General features: G+C 35.9%; 1 protein-coding gene across 1 annotated transcript; it reads left to right on the top strand.

The window, feature by feature from the left end:
• Window positions 1–6,018: 6,018 nt before the first annotated feature.
• LOC114373547 (protein GRAVITROPIC IN THE LIGHT 1-like) lies at window positions 6,019–8,291 on the top strand. The gene has a single exon (XM_028331029.1). It carries the CDS (start codon window positions 6,208–6,210, stop codon window positions 7,738–7,740), a length of 1,533 nt encoding a protein of 510 aa, XP_028186830.1. The 5' UTR covers window positions 6,019–6,207; the 3' UTR covers window positions 7,741–8,291.
• The last annotated feature ends 11,089 nt before the right edge of the window (window positions 8,292–19,380 follow it).

Here is a 19,380-nt window from a genome sequence, read left to right as displayed (position 1 = left end):
TGAGACCTTCTACTGGTACACTATGCACCAACAGAGCCAGGACATCAGTCCTTTCCCATGGCCTACCCCCGAGTAGTTCGGGGCCACAGTTGCATGGCCTGGAGATGAGCCCAATTTTGAGACAAGGGCAAGGCCCGCAGGGGCCCCTAGGGACGATGATGGAGCTTAAGAGGATAATGATATGGCTGATGTGCTTGATTTCTTCACTTGAGGAGGCAGAGTTGCACGACCAGTATCGCCTGAAAAATTGTGGTTTCATTTTATTTTGTTGTTATCATTTTCCGTTTTTATTTGTATCTCATTTTGATAGACTTGGACTTTATGTTAGCGTTTTCAGTATTTGTTATCTCATTGTGATAGACCTGAACTTGATGTTATTGCTTTCAGTTTTTGTTATCTCATTGTGATTAACTTGACCACTTCTAGCGTATTGTCGTACTATTGCATTGCTATGGTTTGTCTGCATAAAAAAAAACTAAGCAGAAAAAAATAGGGCCTTGTGTATTGTTTCCTTTTCATTCATGCGCCTTTTGTTCCTTTGATAAAGTGTAACATTTGGTAACAATTTTGCCCAGGTTACAAACTTTTTCTATGAAAAAAAAACAAGAAAGAAAACTAAAAAGCCAACACACTTTTGAAAAAGAATGACCACCAGTTTTCTTTGGAAAATTCACAGATCAAAACGCCAAAAAGGTTTTTGCAAAAAAGAAATGTGTGCCTAAAGGGTGAATGCGATGAAAGATTTTCCCGAATGCTGAAATGAGCTCGGATGTGTGCAAACACTGGTTTGATTTGAATGGGGAGACAAACCCTAAGCCTTAGTGTTTGCATGGCCACAAAAGCCTTATGTGTGAGTGTCCACATAGATGTGTGCACTGATTTATTTTGCATAAATTTCTAATTGTCATAATATGCGTTTCATGGAAATGATTGGGGCATTCCCTTATTCATGAGCCATTTGCCAAACAAATATCCGACATAAATCATGTCCCACCATTTGTAGGCCTTTTGAGCCAAACGTCAATTTTTGGCCATAACCTTGACCTTGGATGGAAATTTCCGACCTTACCCTAAGGGAAAAAGAGAACTGGAAGATTTTCCAAGACAAGCTTCTTTTACCTTGGGTTAGAGATGTGCATTAAGAAAAAGAAAAGAAAGAAAAGAAAAAAAAATCAATCGAAGATTAAAGAAAGGAAAATAGAAAAGAAGAAAAGGGGGTTCTTTGGACCAGACAATATCTGAACAACGTGCAGAATTGCCAAAAGAGAAGAATATAAAAGAAAAGTAATGATAACTTGGTTGGACCCTGGGGGTGTAAAGCAATCACCTGTTTCAGTTACAAACTGAATCTTTGTGTCCTCTCTTGTTCCACGTCGAACCAAAAAGAAAAGGAAACAGAAAGGGAAAGGCCAGAACATCCAAAGCCAAATTCCCACCAAAATCTCACCTCATAAAGCCCTATTGATCCATGATGATTATGCATATTATCTTTGATTTGATGGGAAATGACTTGCAAAGTCAATCTATGACATGTCTATGGTCTGGAATTAGGATGAAACACTTGCCTGTGTGAGAGTTCATACACCTTGAGCGATTTTTCTCTATTTGGTTGGACCCAGTGTTTCTTCTAACGCTCTTTTAGAAACAAAATGCTAACATCTAAATCTCATTTTTGGTTATGAGAAATTCTATCTGCATGCTTTCATCCACCAGTAGTCACATTTTTTTTCTTAAAAAATATATGTTGTTTTGATCGGTTTGGAGGTTTATCTTTTTACTAAGCGTGTTCGCGTTTTAGTGAAAAGATTTTCAAAGACTATTAGAGTCTTTTGTTGCAGAGACAATCAAGGTCATATGCCCTTTACTTTTTAAAGACTATCAGAGTCTTTTGTCATGCAGAGACAATCAAGGTCATATGCCCTTTACTTTTTAAAGACTATCAGAGTCTTTTGTCATGCAGAGACAATCAAGGTCATCTGCCTTTTACTTTTTAAAGACTATCAGAGTCTTTTTTCATGCAGAGACAATCAAGGTCATATGCCCTTTACTTTTCAAAGACTATCAGAGTCTTTTGTCTTGCGGAGATAATCAAGGTCATCTTCTCCTTTACTTTTCAAGGACTATTAGAGTCTTTTGTCCTGCAGAGACTATCAACAACATCTTCCTTTTACCTTTCAAAGACTGTCAAAGTTTTTTGCCTTCGAGATGACCAAGTCTGTTGGCTCAAAAAGATGATCGAGGTCATCTGCCCCTTTACATTTCAAAGACTTCAATGTCTTTTGTCAAGACTATCACAGTCTTCTTTACATTTTCAAGACTATCAAAGTCTGTTGTCATGCGGAGACAATCATGGTCATCTGCTTTCTTTACATTTCAAAGACTTTAATGTCTTTCGTCAAGTCTATCATAGTCTTCTTTACATTTCCAAGACTATCAGTGTCTTTTGTTTCGAGACTATCACATTCTTCTTTACTTTTCCAAGACTATCAAAGTTTGTTGTCTTGCGGAGACTATCAATGTCTTTTGCCTTTTACCTTTCAAAGACCATCAGAGTCTTTTGTTTCAAAGACTATCAGAGTCTTCTGTCGAGACTTCAATGTCTCTTTTACTTTTCAATGTTGGATCGAGTGGCCTCAGAATAATTAAGAAGGGGGGGTTGAATTAATTATTCCTAAACTTTTACTAATTAAAAATTTACTCTTCCAAGGCTTTTACTATGTTGTTAAGTGAATGAAGAATAAAAAAGAAACTTAACCGAAATTAAAAGCAGGAATTAAAGTGCACAGCAGAAATTAAAAGAGTAGGGAAGAAGGAGACAAACACACAAAAGTTTTTATACTGGTTCGGCAACAACCCGTGCCTACATCCAGTCCCCAAGCGACCTACGGTCCTTGAGATTTCTTTTCAACCTTGTAAAATTCCTTTACAAGCAAAGATCCACAAGGGATGTACCCTCCCTTGTTCTCTTTGAACAACCTAGTGGATGTACCCTCCACTAGAACTGATCCACAAGAGATATACCTTCTCTTGTTCTCAGTCAAACCCAAGTAAATGTACCCTCTACTTGTACCACAAAGGATGTACCCTCCAATGTGTTAAGACAAAGATCTCAGGTGGTTAAACCTTTGAAACTTTGTGAATGGGGATATAAAAGAATTCTCAGGCGGTTAGTCCTTTGAAATCTTTTGTATATGGGAAAGGGAAGAATAAAAAGAATTCTCAGACTGTGTCGTTTTGAATTCTTTGACAAGGGAGAAGGGAGACACAAAAGAATTCAGGCAGTTAGTCCTTTGTTTTTTTGGAAAAGGGAGAAGAGAGACACAAAAAGAATTCAGGCAGTTAGTCCTTGGCGAATTCTTTTTGGCAAAGGGAGAAGGGAATGAAAAAGATGAATAACACAAGTTTTCAAGGTTTGGAAAAACCAGAAAACTTTGGAAAGCTTTTGACAAAAGGAAGAAGAAGAAGAAGAAGTTCAAAGAGATTCAAAGATTGTAAAGGATTGTATTGTAAAGGTTGTTCAAGATCATTGAAATGCAAAACAAAGTCTTTGCTTTTATAGACTCTTCATGTCTGGTCAAGAGAATCATTAGAAGAGTTATGACTTTTAGAAAACCTTAAAACCAATTTGAAAAAGTCAAAAACTATTTGAAAAGTTACATCTTTTGATTTGTTCAGAAACTATCACTGGTAATCGATTACCAAATCAGTGTAATCGATTACACAAAGCTTTTTAGTGAAAGAATGCGACTCTTCACATTTGAATTTGAATTTCAACGTTCAAACACACTGGTAATCGATTACCAAAACATTGTAATCGATTACAACATTTTGAAATCAATTGGAACGTTGTAAATTCAGTTGAAAGCTTTTTGAAAACCATTTTGCTTACTAGTAATCGATTACAACAATCTGGTAATCGATTACCAGAGAGTAAAAACTCTTTGGTAAACATGTTTTGAGAAAAATCCATGTGCTACTCAGTTTTTGAAAAACCTTTTTCATACTTATCTTGATTAAGTTTTCTCTTGATTCTTGAATCTTGAGTCTTGAATCTTGATCTTGATTCTTGGAACTTGAATCTTGAAACTTGATTCTTGATTTTTGAAATCAAATTTCCTCTTGAACCTTGAAGTGTTCTTGATTCAATCTTGAACATCTTGAACTCATTCTTTGATTCTTGAGATCATCATCTTTGTTATCATGAAGTGTTCTTGACTTTTGAGCTTTTTGTCATCATCTTTGTTATCATCAAAACTCTTTGAATCAATCTTGATTCATCATGAAGCTTGCTTCTACATTCAAGACTTCAAGGTCTTTCATTTGATATACCTGATGTCCCTTTCATTCCTTCTTTTGGCAGGTTTCACATGCTTGGATTCCGCTAATGGCCGGTCGGATGGCGAGATCGCTAGGATGAAATTAGTGTCCTTATCTTTACTTACCTTTTCATTTTCAATGAAAAGATAAGTAAAGAGGGGCAACTGTCAGACCCTAATTTCGTTCGGGGACGATCATTTGCTAATGTTTTGATTCTTGCCAGTCGAATTGAGCTGCTTAACACCAGTTGTCGAGCAATCTACAAGGTTTTTTGACGTTTTGGAAAAGAATGTGGAAAATACCCAAAAGGGGGGGCAAAATGGTCATTTGGTGACTTTTTCAGGCCCTTGGCTCGCCTGGGCCACCAGAAAGCTTAGGGCTGAAGTAACCAGCTCGCCTGGGCGAGCTGCTGTGCAACCTCCACCCCTTATTTCCTATAAATAGGCGTGAGGGGGCTGAGGTAAAGGGTTCAGCTTCTTACATTAAGAGCATTTTAGTGAAATTAGTGAGAAGAAGGAGAAAGAAGAAGAAAAAACGAGGTCAAGACGCTTCCGAATCGCTTTTGTGATCGATTCCTACACCGTTCTTCGTTCGTTGACCAATTAGTTTTTATTTTGAAGCTTTGAATTCAATCTATGAACCCTTAGGGGTCCTTCTTGTTGCTTTTCACATCTTCATCTCATTCTTCTACCATCAGTGATCTCATTTCTTTGTGTGAAGCGATTTTAGCCGATTGTTTGTGTCGTAATCTCACATAATCATCGTAAGATAAAATTTCAACCGATCGTTTGTATCGTAATCTCACTTAATCATTGTAAAATAAAGTTTCAACTGATCGGTTGTGTCATAACCTCGGTTTATCAATGTAAAATAAAGTTTCAATCGGTCATTTACTTTGCAAGTCATCTTTTAATGAGTTTGAAAGTAAATAAGTGAAACCAAAGTTAAAATCAACACATAAACAAGCTTTTATCCATGAAAATCGCTTGAATCTGTTCAAAGGTCCAACGCCTTAACGGTCTCTTTTACTTTTATGGGTTAAAATCAACCTTTCAAAAATTTAAAATCAACCATACACGTAACTTTCTTGCTTTTAAAGAACTACTTAGGTCTGAGCTCCTCGCCGCACTTGAGGATACGTAGAAGCAAGGACGGCGACCCCCAAAAAGTAAAAAACATAAAAAAGGAAAAATAAATAAATATTGAAGTCATGATTTTGCAAACTCAATTAAGGACTGCCATCCCTTATGATGGACGCGTGAGATGCTAATAACTTTCCCGTGTGTAAACAACTCCCGAACCCTTATTTTCGAAATCCGTCGACCTTCATCTTTTTTATTGTCTTTTGGTTTTTTCTAACGTTTTCCTTAATTAAATGTTGATGGCAACTCCCGCGCGTTTTCTTTCTTGGAAGATGCACCCTTGAGTCTCGCTCGCCTTTCGCCGAAGGATAGGTTGCGACAGAAATAAAAAATAAGAATTAAAATTTAATAGTTATGTATTGATATATAAAAAAAATTATGATATCATTTATCATATGACCGTTTGAATTACTTTAAAATAATTATATAAAAAATTAATATCAAAGTTAATATATAATAGGTTATATTTAAATGACTATTATATAACTTTTTTTCTCTTAAAATATAATAAAAAATAAAAACAAATGTGTGAAAATTGAAAAAATGAAACCACCCACCTAACCCATGTGCCCTTCCTTCCAAGACATCCAAAGCACATTTCCAGTTTCCACCACCGCCCTTGCCTTCATTCATTCATTCAGCTGACACTAGTCACTACTACAATAAACCACACCACACCACACCAACATCTTAGTAGAAATTCAACTTAATTCTATTCAATTTTCTCTAAACCCCTCCTTTGTCCCCAATGCCTGAAATGGATGGCTCCTCCGCCAAACCCCCTCAAATCTCCGAAATGTTTCAGAAATTCGCCCTCGCTTTCAAGACCAAAACCTTCGAATTCTTCTCCGAGGAAGAAAACAACGCTTCCCCTCTCCTCGACGACATCGACGGTTTCTCCCTCCTTGACTCCACCGAAGAAATCATCACCGACCAGAAAGTTGTCGTCATCAAACCCGACCCCGATCCCTCCCTAAAATCCCCCCCATCTCCGCCGCCGGAATCCCCTCCTCCTCCGCCTCCGCCGCCGCCGCCACAGATCACCCATCCTCCTCCGCCCCCGGAATTCCGCGAGCCCGAAACGCCGCCTCCGCCGCCGCTAACCGAAGCTCAGATCAGAGAAACGACACACGCCCTGATCTCCTCGGTCTTCGCCGCAGTCTCCGCTTTCGAAGCCTCCTACTTCCAGCTCCAGAGCGCGCACGTGCCGTTCGTGGAGGAGCACGTGACGAGCGCGGACAAGGTTTTAGTTTCCCACCTCCAAAGGCTCTCGGAGCTGAAGAAATTCTACTGCAACCCCGAGCCACGAGGTTTTCCCTTCGGGTCACGTTTGGGGGCCGAAGTGGAAGAGAATCAGAGCAAATTGAGAACCCTAGGCACCGTCTCGAACCGCTTGCAGTGGGAACTGGAGCAGAAGCACGACGAGGTTGTAGCCCTAAGAGCCAAACTCGACGAGATTCATCGGGGTAACGTGAATTTGTCTAAGAAGCTCTGTGCTCGCGCTTTGAACCCTTCTTCTGATGTTTTGTTAACCGTTAAGGTGTTTGATTCGTTGTTGCACGACGCATCTAGAGCGACCCATAGGTTCACCAAGATTTTGATTGGGTTGATGAGGAAGGCGGGGTGGGATTTAGGTTTAGCCGCCAATGCGGTTCATCCCAATGTTGATTACGCCAAGAAAGGGCACAACCAATACGCGCTCTTGTCATACGTTTGTTTGGGGATCTTTCACGGTTTTGATTCGATGAATTTCGGAATGGAGGATGGGGAGGAACTGGTGGTGTCGAATGGGCACGGTAGTTTGGATTTGGAGGATAGGGATGGTTGCTTGAAGCAACTGCTTGAGCATGTGTCTAGCAATCCCATGGAATTGCTGGGCATTCACCCGGGCTGCGAGTTTTCGCGGTTTTGCGAGCACAAGTATGAGAGGCTCATCCATCCCTCAATGGAGTCGTCCATTTTCGTCAATTTGGAGGAGAAGGAGGCGGTGTTGAACTCGTGGCGCTCATTGAGTATGTTCTACGAGGCCTTTGTTGGAATGGCGAGTGCTGTTTGGACACTGCATAAGTTGTCCTACACGTTCGATCCCACGGTTGAGATCTTTCAAGTGGAAAGAGGTGTGGAGTTTTCTATGATATACATGGAAGATGTGACAAAGAGGTTGACCTGGCCGAACAAGGGCAGGGCGAAGGTTGGATTCACTGTGCTTCCTGGTTTCAGAATTGGGAGGGTAGTTATTCAATCACAGGTTTACATAAGTAATTTCAAATGTACAGAGTAGTAGTTTAACCAGGGATCCTCTTGAAGTCATTGGCACTGTGTTCAGATAAGTATACTATATGCAGGAGGTAAATGAATTCTGTTGATGGTTCTGCTGGTGTTGTGGTTTGTTTCTCAGTTTAAGTGGAATCCATCAGAGTTTTGCCCAAACTTTTATTTAAAGATGTCTGGTGTTGAATTACTGATTGAGAAAGACAATGCCAATGTTGCCTGCCATATATGCCTGAAGATGTTTGATTCTTTCTACGATGCCTAAGGGGGAGCAGCAGCGATGGTTTCAAGTCGTTGATGCTCGAGTATTTGGTGCCAATGCCATCTGAGGATCGGTAGTATTTTTGTTGGTATTTTTGTCTTTCTGCTTTCCTCCCAGTTTTGCTTTTATGCTTGTTTTAGATCACTTGTGTAGAGTTAACTGTACAGAATATTCCTCTCATTCTGGGTACTCTAACCACAGATACGTCAGCAAATTGTGCATGTATCACTTATTACTTGACAAATAACAATGGTTTTCTCAATACTCAATAGCAACACAGCCAACACTTTATCTCTCCATTCTCAGTATTTGAATTGCAAGTAAAATCTATGTTCTATAAAGCATAATTGTAATATAAAATTTCACTTAGAATGGATGCTTGTTGTCCCCTCAAGACAGCGCAGTTGATTAAGCTGCAGGACATGAGTTGTGGGTGCACAGGTTTGATCTCCTACAATCTCCGCTTCCCCTTGTGAGGCCTATTGTGAGTCTCCCCTTTGATAAAATTAAAAAACAGAATGAATAAATATCATTTAATGTCTTATAGCTTCCATAATTAGCATGATTCTATGATTAGTAATTTACTAATGTTCATTCAGTTTGGATTTAAAAACTTTCTTAGTAAGCTTTGTTAAAAGGTCTTGTCTTCATATATTGCATTGTTATTATGTGATTTAGTTGTATCAATTATCTTTTGCTGTGCATGTGATTGTGAATGAAGGCTCTTCCACTGATATTGTAGACCTAGTGCAACTTGTACTCCCCACAAAAACCTTATGTCCCCTTTGCTGCCTTATGTTTATGTAACACTCACAATTTATGAGTTTTTTTTCTTTGAAAAACTAGGCTCAGTGTGAAGTATTTACTATTTAGGTAGCCATTCTTCCAACCATCTTTGAAAAGCACTTTAAGGTTAAAATTGCTTCCAACCTTGAAATGAGGATCAAGCTAGGATATGATAAGAGTGTTTTGTTTACTTTTTTTGGTGTTTGTTTACTCTCTAGGTGCCTAATAGCATATTTGTGTTCATTTAACATTTTTCTTTTGATTTTGAGGTTGGGGCCGGTTTTATTAGAGGCAATGTTTTCCTAAATGAACTGGAGCAACTCCTTTAGCCGTCGGTCAAGGCACCAAAACCAAACTTTCCAACCAGGCAAACCAAAACCTTAGTGATTGAGTTGGTATTTTAAAAAAGTAATTAAAAAATTTGGTGCTTAATTTCAATGATAAGAAAGGGTTATGATGTTTGATTGAAAAACTACTAAATCGGTTAGGAGTCCTGACATATGATAGAAAAACCAAACTTTTTTGTTAACTCAACTGAAAATTATTTTGCCTCTAATGAAAGTCCGATGTCAAGTTAGTGAAGTTCCAGTTCCTATATAAATTAGGTATGACATGCTCTCTCTCTCTCTCTCTGCTTTTAATGTACGTTGTTGTTGTATGTTCGGATGTTTCACTCACTCTGTTATGTGGGAACTGCAAGTATAGCATTTACTTGGTTTTTACTTTTTACAACTCACTATTTAGGAAGCAAGCTAAAGTGGGGGACCTTTTTAAGTCCCCCGCGGTGGGATACAAAAATGGTCCTTAGGATAAGAATTTTTTTTGAGATAAGTGTAGTTCCACCATAGATTTGCCTACACTAGATTAATCTTTTTTTTTTTAAGAAAAAAGCATCCCCTCTTCCAATCTCTCTCTTACCGTTTCTGTTTCTTCTTCTCGCTGCCGCTGCCGCCACCGCCTCCGCAGCACTCACTCCTCTCCCTCCACCGATGACAATCGATGACAAGGTCTCGAGATCAGACAGCCTCAGCCTGTTCCCCATGACTCAACCAACCACAACTGACAACGACTTTCCGTGACGGCTTTATTATTATTATTTTCGTATAAGATCATGGTAAGACATTGCATAGTAAAGAGCACTTGACAATTTTCTTACATCTAGAAAAGAGGTTGAAGTAGGCAGACTTTGGGTGGGGAGTTTATTTGCTTTGGTTATCGTTTAACACTGCAAAGTGACATTCCTGGAGCTGTAATGCTGGGTATGTTTGGAACTTTGAATGGTAGGTTTTGGAGGGACAAGCATGGGTATAAAGTTTTCAGTTTTTAATTAAGATATTTGTGCAATGTTTATAAAAATAAGGAATATTTGAATTTTTTTAATAAAAGTTTATCATTTAAAAACATTAATTTAGCGAATAAGTTTTTGAAATGAAAAGATCTACACACTCCCTTTTTATCCAAAGCACCCAACCTAATTCCTAAGCGAACCCTAAAAGGCCCTTTCTTCATTAATCGGATTTTGTGCCTAAGATAAACCTGCAACTTAATCAATTGCTAGCTAACTTTGATTCTTCTTGCAACCATGACTATTATGTAACAAATTTGTTAAAATTTGGATTGGTCATTGAACCAGCATAGCATTGGAAATTCACCTGTCAAACTATGATTAAACGATGGTCCAATTAAGTGTGTGTCATGGTGAAATCAACGATTGCTAATGAAATCTTAGATGCATAAGAAATCTGAAATCAAATTCACATTCCAAGAACAAACCTGCTTGCTGCAAACTGTGATTAAACGATGGTCCAATTAAGTGTGTCATGGTGAAATCAACGATCGCAAATGAAATCTTAGATGCATAAGAAATCTGAAATCAAATTCACATTCAAAGAACAAACCTGCTTGCTGCAATACAGACATTTTTAAGTTTCATCAATTCTGAAGCTATTTTTTAGTGTTATAAATAGATTTTTCCTTCTTTTACCTGTCAATTAAAATTTAAGAAAACAAATGTTAGTAATGAAAATTTACTGCAAAACTTGGATTCAAAAGTGAAATAAGAGACATACACAATTATTATGCATGTGTTTTAGCAGTAAAGCTTGAGAAATATCTATAAACAAAACAAATAGATAAATCCTTGCATAATGATATATCAAAACTGTCAAACAAACCAGAAAGCTCCATTGCTCACGGTAACTTCTCTACTACAGCAATCAATTGATATGTCTTCCTGGCACCTAGAAAGTTCGGATCATTTAGTAGTTATTTCTCATAGCAATCTCAGACAATGTAGAAAAGGTGCTTATGGGAAGAAATTATTAGGTGGTCTTGAATTATTTTGTCAATCCATGGTCTTGACCAATATTTATGTAATGTGTATTCAAGTTTTTTGATTTACGAGAAAGAATTAATATTTGATATGTCATGTGAAAATTAATGGGATCATGATTATTTTGAATCACCTAATAATTTATTGCTAAGGAAAACTTTGAAAAGTGAGGCAAGTATTGTAAGAAGCTCACATCATAAAGTCCATAATTTTGTATTTGGTGAATAACCTTTTTATACAAAGAGCTTTGCCAATGCAAATAGAGTAATCCAATTACTAAATTTTGAAAAAGGGATTTTGATTCAATTAACTTGTTAATGAAAACAAGCACAAATTTCACTATACCTAAATGTAACTCACTTGCTGGAACTTGTTGAATGGGGCCATGTTTTTGGCATTCTTCACATGATTTGGCATAGTTTATGCAATCCTTCAAAATAGTTGACCAATAATAGCCTTGTCGAAACAACATCCTCTTCATTTTTTCGCCAGCGTGGTGAAAACAACAAATTCCTTCATGAGTTTATGCTAAAGCTATATAGGCTTTTGACTCTCCCAAACATTTTAATAATACTCCATCTACTCCCTTTTTATACAACTCATCTCCAATAATAACAATTTATAGCTTTATACTTTATCTTTCGATCCATAGATAAATTAGGATTTTGAAGATAATCAACTAAAGGTTTTCTTCAATCAAGAGTTGTCAACACATTTATATTCAAAATTTCTACTTCTTCCAATAATTTTTCTTTGATAGTTATCAAATTTTTGAAATTTTATTTACTCAACTTATAACTAGAAGCATTTTGAGCCAAATCATTAGCTTCTTTATTTTGCTCTCAAAACACTTGTTCAAACTCAACTTTGCCAAATCTACTTAACAACTTGGATGCATATGAAAAGTATTTCAACAAATTACTTTTGATGCACTTAAATTAGCAAGTTAATTGATTGACGACTAAGTCAGAATCTCCTCTAATCAATACATGTTTTGCACCTAGATTCAATAATGTTTATAAACCAACTATTAAAGCCTCATATTTTGCTTTATTATTAGAACATGAAGGTTTGATTTCAAAAAGGATCTTTACAGGTGTATTATATGGAGAAATTAACACTATACCATTCCAGAACCATCTACATGTTTTGAACCATCGAAATACAATATCCAAGGTTTAATCCCTATATAACATTCCAATATTTCTCTGTTTGAATGATCAGCTAGAAAATTTGCTACAATTTGGCCTTTAATAGCTTTCAATGGTATAAAGTGTTGGATCAAGTGGCCTCAAAATAATTAAGAATGGGGTGTTGAATTAATTATTCCTAAACCTTTACTAATTAAAAAATTACTCTTTAAGGCTTTTACTATGTTGTTAAGAGAATAAGGAATAGAAGAGAAACTTAACAGAAAGTAAAAGCGGAAATTAAAAGAGTAGGGAAGAAGGAGACAAACACACAAGAGTTTTTATACTGGTTCGGCAACAACCCGTGCCTACATCCAGTCCCCAAGCGACCTGCAGTCCTTGAGATTTCTTTCAACCTTATAAAAATCCTTTTACAAGCAAAGATCCACAAGGGATGTACCCTCCCTTGTTCTCTTTGAAACCCTAGTAGATGTACACTCCACTAGAACTAATCCACAAGAGATGTACCCTCTCTTGTTCTCAGTCAAACCCAAGTAGATGTACCCTCTACTTGTACCACAAAGGATGTACCCTCCAATGTGTTAAGACAAAGATTTCGGGCGGTTAAACCATTGATACTTTGTGAATGGGGATACAAAAGAATTCTCAGGCGGTTAGTCCTTTGAACACTTTTGTATAAGGGAAAGGGAAGAATCAAAAGAATTCTCAGACTGTGTCGTTTTGAATTCTTTGACAAGGGAGAAGGGAGACACAAAAGAATTCAGGCGGTTAGTCCTTTGTTCTTTTGGAAAAGGGAGAAGAGAGACACAAAAAGAATTCAGGCGGTTAGTCCTTGGCGAATTCTTTTTGGCAAAGGGAGAAGAGATGAAAAGAATGAATAGCACAAGTTTTCAAGGTTTAGAAAAACCAGAAAACTTTGGAAAGCTTTTGGCACAAAGAAGAAGAAGAAGTTCAAAAGAGATTCAAGGCTTGTAAAGGATTGTATAAGATTGATTGGAAAAGTTATATGAAAAGCAAATCAAAGCCTTGCTTTTATAGACTCTTCATGTCTGGCCAAGAGGGCCATTTAGAAGAGTTATAACTTTTAGAAAAACTTAAAACCAATTTGAAAAAGTAAAAAATCTTTTGAAGAGTTACATCTTTTGATTTATTCAGAAACAATCACTGGTAATCGATTACCAAATCAGTGTCATCGATTACACAAGGCTTTTATGTGAAAGGATGTGACTCTTCACATTTGAATTTGAATTTCAACGTTCAAAGGCACTGGTAATCGAGTACCAAAACATTGTAATCGATTACAACTTTTTGAAATTAATTGGAACGTTGTAAATTCAGTTTGAAAACTTTTTCAAATCCATTTTGCTACTGGTAATCGATTACAACAATCTGGTAATCGATTACCAGAGAGTAAAAACTCTTTGGTAAACATGTTTTGAGAAAAATCCATGTGCTACTCAATTTTTGAAAAAACCTTTTCATACTTATCTTGATTAAGATTTTTCTTGATTCTTGAATAGCCTTTTCTTGATTTTTGAATCTTGAGTCTTGAACCTTGATCTCTTGAATCTTGATTCTTGATTCTTGAATTCAACTTTCCTCTTGAATCTTGAAGTGTTCTTGATTCTATCTTGAACATCTTGAACTCATTCTTTGATTGACCTTTGAGCTTTTTGTCATCACCTTTGTCATCATATTTTGTTATCATCTTTGTTATCATCAAAACATCTTTGAATCACTCTTGATTCATCATGAAGCTTTGTTTCTACATAAAGGTAAGTGAAAATTCTGTCAGTGCAAGGGTCCATTTTCCTATTCTATTATGCAAAATAGACTTAGATAACATAAATTTAATAAAATTAATGCGAGACAATACTTGAACATTGAAAATTTTTATATAATATTTGAGTTTATTACAGGAGTAATATAAGAACAAACACAATTTTTCTATAGCACATTTGATACGAACACAAAAATTGGACAGGTCGCCTTGAAGTTTTTAAACTTAGAAATTGACTTAGTTTTCTTTTAGAGAAGGATATTGATGCCACACCCAAGAAATAGGTGAGAAAGTGAGTGATAAGTAATAGATTTTATCGTCATAAGTTGTCTTGATAAGATTAGATTCAGTTCTTTACCCAAGAACCAAGGGAAGCTCACACAAAAAGGAGAAAACTCAAACTTTCGTTCAGACTCAAATATGCCTCAAAGCTACAATGTTCCTACTATTTATAGGCTAAACTTCCTTCTAAACATCCCACTAGTAATTAATTTCCACTCAGAATAAAATTCCCACATAGAATTAAATTCCCACTAACATTAAATATCCACTAGCAATAAAATCTCACTAACCACTATAATAACTTGGAAAGCCTAAAAAATGACCTAAAAGATGTCAACAACCATCTGAACTTATTACATGAAAATAAAATACGAAAATTAAAGGAAAATAAAAAAATGGGCCTTAATTAGTTCTTTAGACCAAATGTTATGTAATCCATCCAAATAAAATCTAGCCCATAGTTGCATCTTGAGTATAAACTCTTGGGCTCATTATGCTCTACAAATTATTGTCTTTAAGTTTGCTGAATTTATCTTCAAGTTGTACAAATGAGACAATTCTTGGTTTGGGCACTTGCATGACTAAGCTTTGGAAAGTCTTCTTAGTTCTTTTTTGGTCTTGCATTGGTCATCGGGTCTTTCATCCATTACAAAAGATATTTGAAATCATTGGACCCTGACTGGACCATATCAACATTCTATGCCATTATCATCTTCTTGTACCAGCATGCTTGCAATAGTCGAATTTGATGCTGAAATATACAATTCCAAGTCTCTTCCTTTCACAGGAGGTGCTAGCACTAGCAGATTAGCAAGATATCTCATGATGTTATCGAAAGCTTCTTAGTGTTCCTTTTCCCATTGAAATTCAACTTCATTTTTCAATATGAGTAAAGGTGAAAACACTTTAGTTTTTCCAAACTATCATACCCTAATTCCGTCCGGGGACTATCGTTCATTGATCTTTTGATCCTTGCTAGTCAACTTACGATGTTGAATGCCAGTTACAGTGTGAAATAGATTATCATTCAGTGTTTTAATCAAGAATGCAAAAAATACCAAAAAAAAAGGGGGCAAAAGGGCCTTTTCCTTGGTTTTCATGGACCCTAGCTCGCCCAGACTAGCCTTTGGCTTGCCTGGGCCACCAAATAGCTTCATAGTGAAGAAACCAGCTCGCTTGGGCGAGCTCACTACTTCAGGGTTAAGTTTCAGCTTGCCTAGGCGACCTGTAACTAAGTGACCCTTTGCCTATAAATAGGTGTCCTAGGGGTGTTTTAAGGGGTTTCAAGGTTCAGAAGGTGAAGGAACTGAGAGAAGAGAGAAAGAAGAAGAAGAAAGAAGAGGAAGCGAGGCCGAGACACTACCGAATCACGATTGTGATCATTCCTTACTTCGTTTCTTGTTTCGTGTTCTTCGTGCGACCATGGGTTAGTTTTATTTTTGAGGATTGAATGTGATATATGTACCCTTAGAGGTCCCCCTTGTTATTATGTGCACATTCATCTTCTCCATCTATCATTGGCGATCTCGTTTTTCTTTGTAAAGTTCATTCTTAACCAATCACTAGTGTTGTAAAGTTGTCTTAAAAGAGATTGAAAGTTAATAAACAAAATCAAGATAAAACCAACTCATAACTAAATTCTTTTTATCAAATATCACTTGAGATCATTTCAAGGTCCAACGCCTTAAACGACTTTTGTTCACAATTAAAATCAATCTTTCAAAAACATAAAATCAATTTAACACACAAACTTTCAGACTTAAAGAACTACGTAGGTTTGAATTCCTCATCACACCTGAGGATACGTAGGAGCAAGGGCAGCCCCCTTGTCGACCCCAAAAAATAAAAAAATAGAAAAAGGGAAAAACAAATAATTTTGAAGTCACGTTGCACACATTCGATTAAAGGCTGTCGTCTCTTGTGATGGGCGCATGGGGTGCTAATACCTTCCCCATGCGTAAACAAATCCCAAACCCTTATTTTCGAAATTTGTAGATCTCTTTTTTGTTTTTCTAACGTTTTTCTCAAAAAAATGTTGGTGGCAACTCTCACGCGTTCTCTTTTTTGGAAGACGCACCTTTGCTTTTCGCTTCGCACTCCCGTCGTAGGGTAGGTTGCGAAAGATGGCAACTCCGCTGGGGACTTGTGTAGAAGCAAGGCTTCAAAGGTGTTTTGATGATAACAATGATGACAACAAAAGATGATGACAAAGGTGATGAACAAAAATCTCAAAGATCAAAGAACATCTCAAGTGAATCAAGAACAAGTCAAGAGTTCAAGAATCAAGGAGAATTCAAGACTCAAGAAGAAAGCCTAGAATCAAGAATCAAGATTCAAGATCTCAAGAATCAAGATCAAGATTCAAGACTCAAGATTCAAGAATGAAGAAAAGACTCAATCAAGATAAGTATTAAAAAGTTTTTTCAAAACTTTGAATAGCAGTTGAGTTTTTGACAAAACCTTTACCAAAGAGTTTTTACTTTCTGGTAATCGATTACCATATTGTTGTAATCGATTACCAGTAGCAAAATGAGTTTGAAAAAGTTTTCAAACTGAATTTACAACGTTCCAATTATTTTCAAAAGGCAGTAATCGATTACAATGTTTTGGTAATCGATTACCAGTGCCCTTGAACGTTGAAACTCAAATTTAAATGTGAAGAGTCACATCCTTTCACTTAAAAGCTTTGTGTAATCGATTACCAGTGACTGTTTATGAAAAATCAAAAGATGTAACTCTTCAAAAAGGTTTTGACTTTTTCAAATGGGTTTTAAGTTTTTCTAAAAGTTATAACTTTTCTGAATGGTCTTCTTGACCAGACATGGAGAGTCTATAAAAGCAAGGCTTTGTTTTACATTTCAATCATCTTGAACACTTTTTCAATCAATCCTTTACAAGCCTTGAATCTCTTTGAACTTCTTCTTCTTCTTTGTACCAAAAGCTTTCTGAAGTTTTCTGGTTTTCAAAACCATGAAAACTTGTGCTATTCATCTTTTCATTCTCTTCTCCCTTTGCTAAAAAGAATTCGCCAAGGACTAACCGCCTGAATTCTTTTTGTGTCTCTCTTCTCCCTTTTCCAAAAGAACAAAGGACTAACCACCTGAATTCTTTTGTGTCTCCCTTTTCCCTTGTCAAAGAATTCAAAGCGACACAGTCTGAGAATTCTTTTGATTCTTCCCATTCCCTAATACAAAAGTGTTCAAAGGACTAACCGCCTGAGAATTCTTTTGTATCCCCATTCACAAAGTATCAAAGGTTTAACAGCCTGAGATCTTTGTCTCAACACATTGGAGGGTACATCCTTTGTGGTACAAGTAGAGGGTACATCTACTTGAGTTTGACTGAGAACAAGAAAGGGTACATCTCTTGTGGATCAGTTCAAGTGGAGGGTACATCCACTAGGTTCAAAGAGAACAAGGGAGGGTACATCCCTTGTGGATCTTTGCTTGTAAATGGATTTTTACAAGGTTGAAAGAAATCTCAAGGACCGCAGGTCGCTTGGGAACTGGATGTAGGCACGGGTTGTTGCCGAACCAGTATAAAAACTCATGTGTGTTTGTTTCCTTCTTCCCTATTCTTTTACTTTCCGCTGTGCATTTAATTTCCGCTTTTACTTTCTGTTAAGTTTTCTCTTCTACTTCTCATCCTCTTAACAATTTAGTAAAAGCCTTAAAAGAGTAATTTTTTAATTAGTAAAGGTTTAGGAATAATTAATTCAACCCCCCTTCTTAATTATTCTGAGGCCACTCGATCCAACAAGTGGTATCAGAGTAGGTTTCTTGTAGAAAGTTTAACAACTTCAAGATTAATGGCCTCTTTAGACTCTTTTTCTTTCAAAAGTATTTTTAGGAACAGGTTATTCCAAGATCATGATGAAGACTAAGTCAACTTGTGTCTCATGACAAAATCTCATGATAACAACGAAGAAGAATCTGTAAGGAAGAAGTAGTACATTGACAGTGGATGTTCCAAGCACATAACAGGAGATGTATCCAAATTCACAACCATTTCTCCCAAGAAAAGTGGACATGTTACATACGGTGACAACAATATCAGTAAAATCTCAAAAGAGGTAACATCTAAGCCATTTCTATGAATTAAGGTATGAGTAGTATTTTTAATTAAGTTATTTTTGTGGCTAATAGAAAATAATTGATGAAATTGTTTGATTGTGTTTACAATGTTTGATTAACTATATTTAGTTTTAATTTTGAATATATATGATTAATTGAATTTTGTTTAATGCTTGAATTGCTTATGTTTTGTTTGTTTTGACATGATAGGATAATTGAATTAAGTAAATAATTACCATGATATGTGTTGATAATTGTTATTTGATACTTAAATTTTAGTGTTTAATTCTCTGGTAATCGATTATCACTATGTGTAATCGATTACAATAGAATAGACTTAGTTCTATAAATTGAAGATAAGTTCAAAATTATTTGATTATGTCAAAATTTATTATGATTAATTAACTATATTTAGTTTAAATAATTTCAATATACATGATTGATTTTTTTTTGGTAATTCTGTCCAAGTTATTGAAAGTTTCAAAATTAAAATTTGGAAGTTATTGGAAGTTGAAAGTTGAAAATGAAAGTGGAAGTTATTGGAAGTTGGAAGTTGAAAAAGGAAGTTACTGGAAGTTGAAATTTGAAATTTAAAAATTTAAAATTTGAAATTTGAAATTTTTTTTAAAAATTATTGTGCATAGTTAGTTGATTATTAATTAAATTTAATTAAATTTGAAATGTTTGATGATTGATTGTGTTTGAGAGTTATTATGATTTTTTAAAAAAAGTTATGTTGATCATTTTGATAATATATATTTTAAAAATAATTATGCATGATTTTTGATGTAGTATGTGATTAGTCATTTATGAATGGTTATGCATGGTTTTATATCTCTTGTATGATTCTTGCATATTTTTTTTTATATGACATGACAATTACTTGCTTAAGGTTCATTCATAAAGTTTTTCAAAATCCATTATATTATATTTATTTATTTTTATATAAGAATTTTCATATATAATGTATCTTTTTCATTTAAA

Source organism: Glycine soja, chromosome 11 (genome assembly GCF_004193775.1).
Source record: "Glycine soja cultivar W05 chromosome 11, ASM419377v2, whole genome shotgun sequence".
NCBI classification, from domain to species: Eukaryota; Viridiplantae; Streptophyta; class Magnoliopsida; order Fabales; family Fabaceae; genus Glycine; species Glycine soja.
This window is presented reverse-complemented; position numbering and strand designations above follow the sequence as displayed.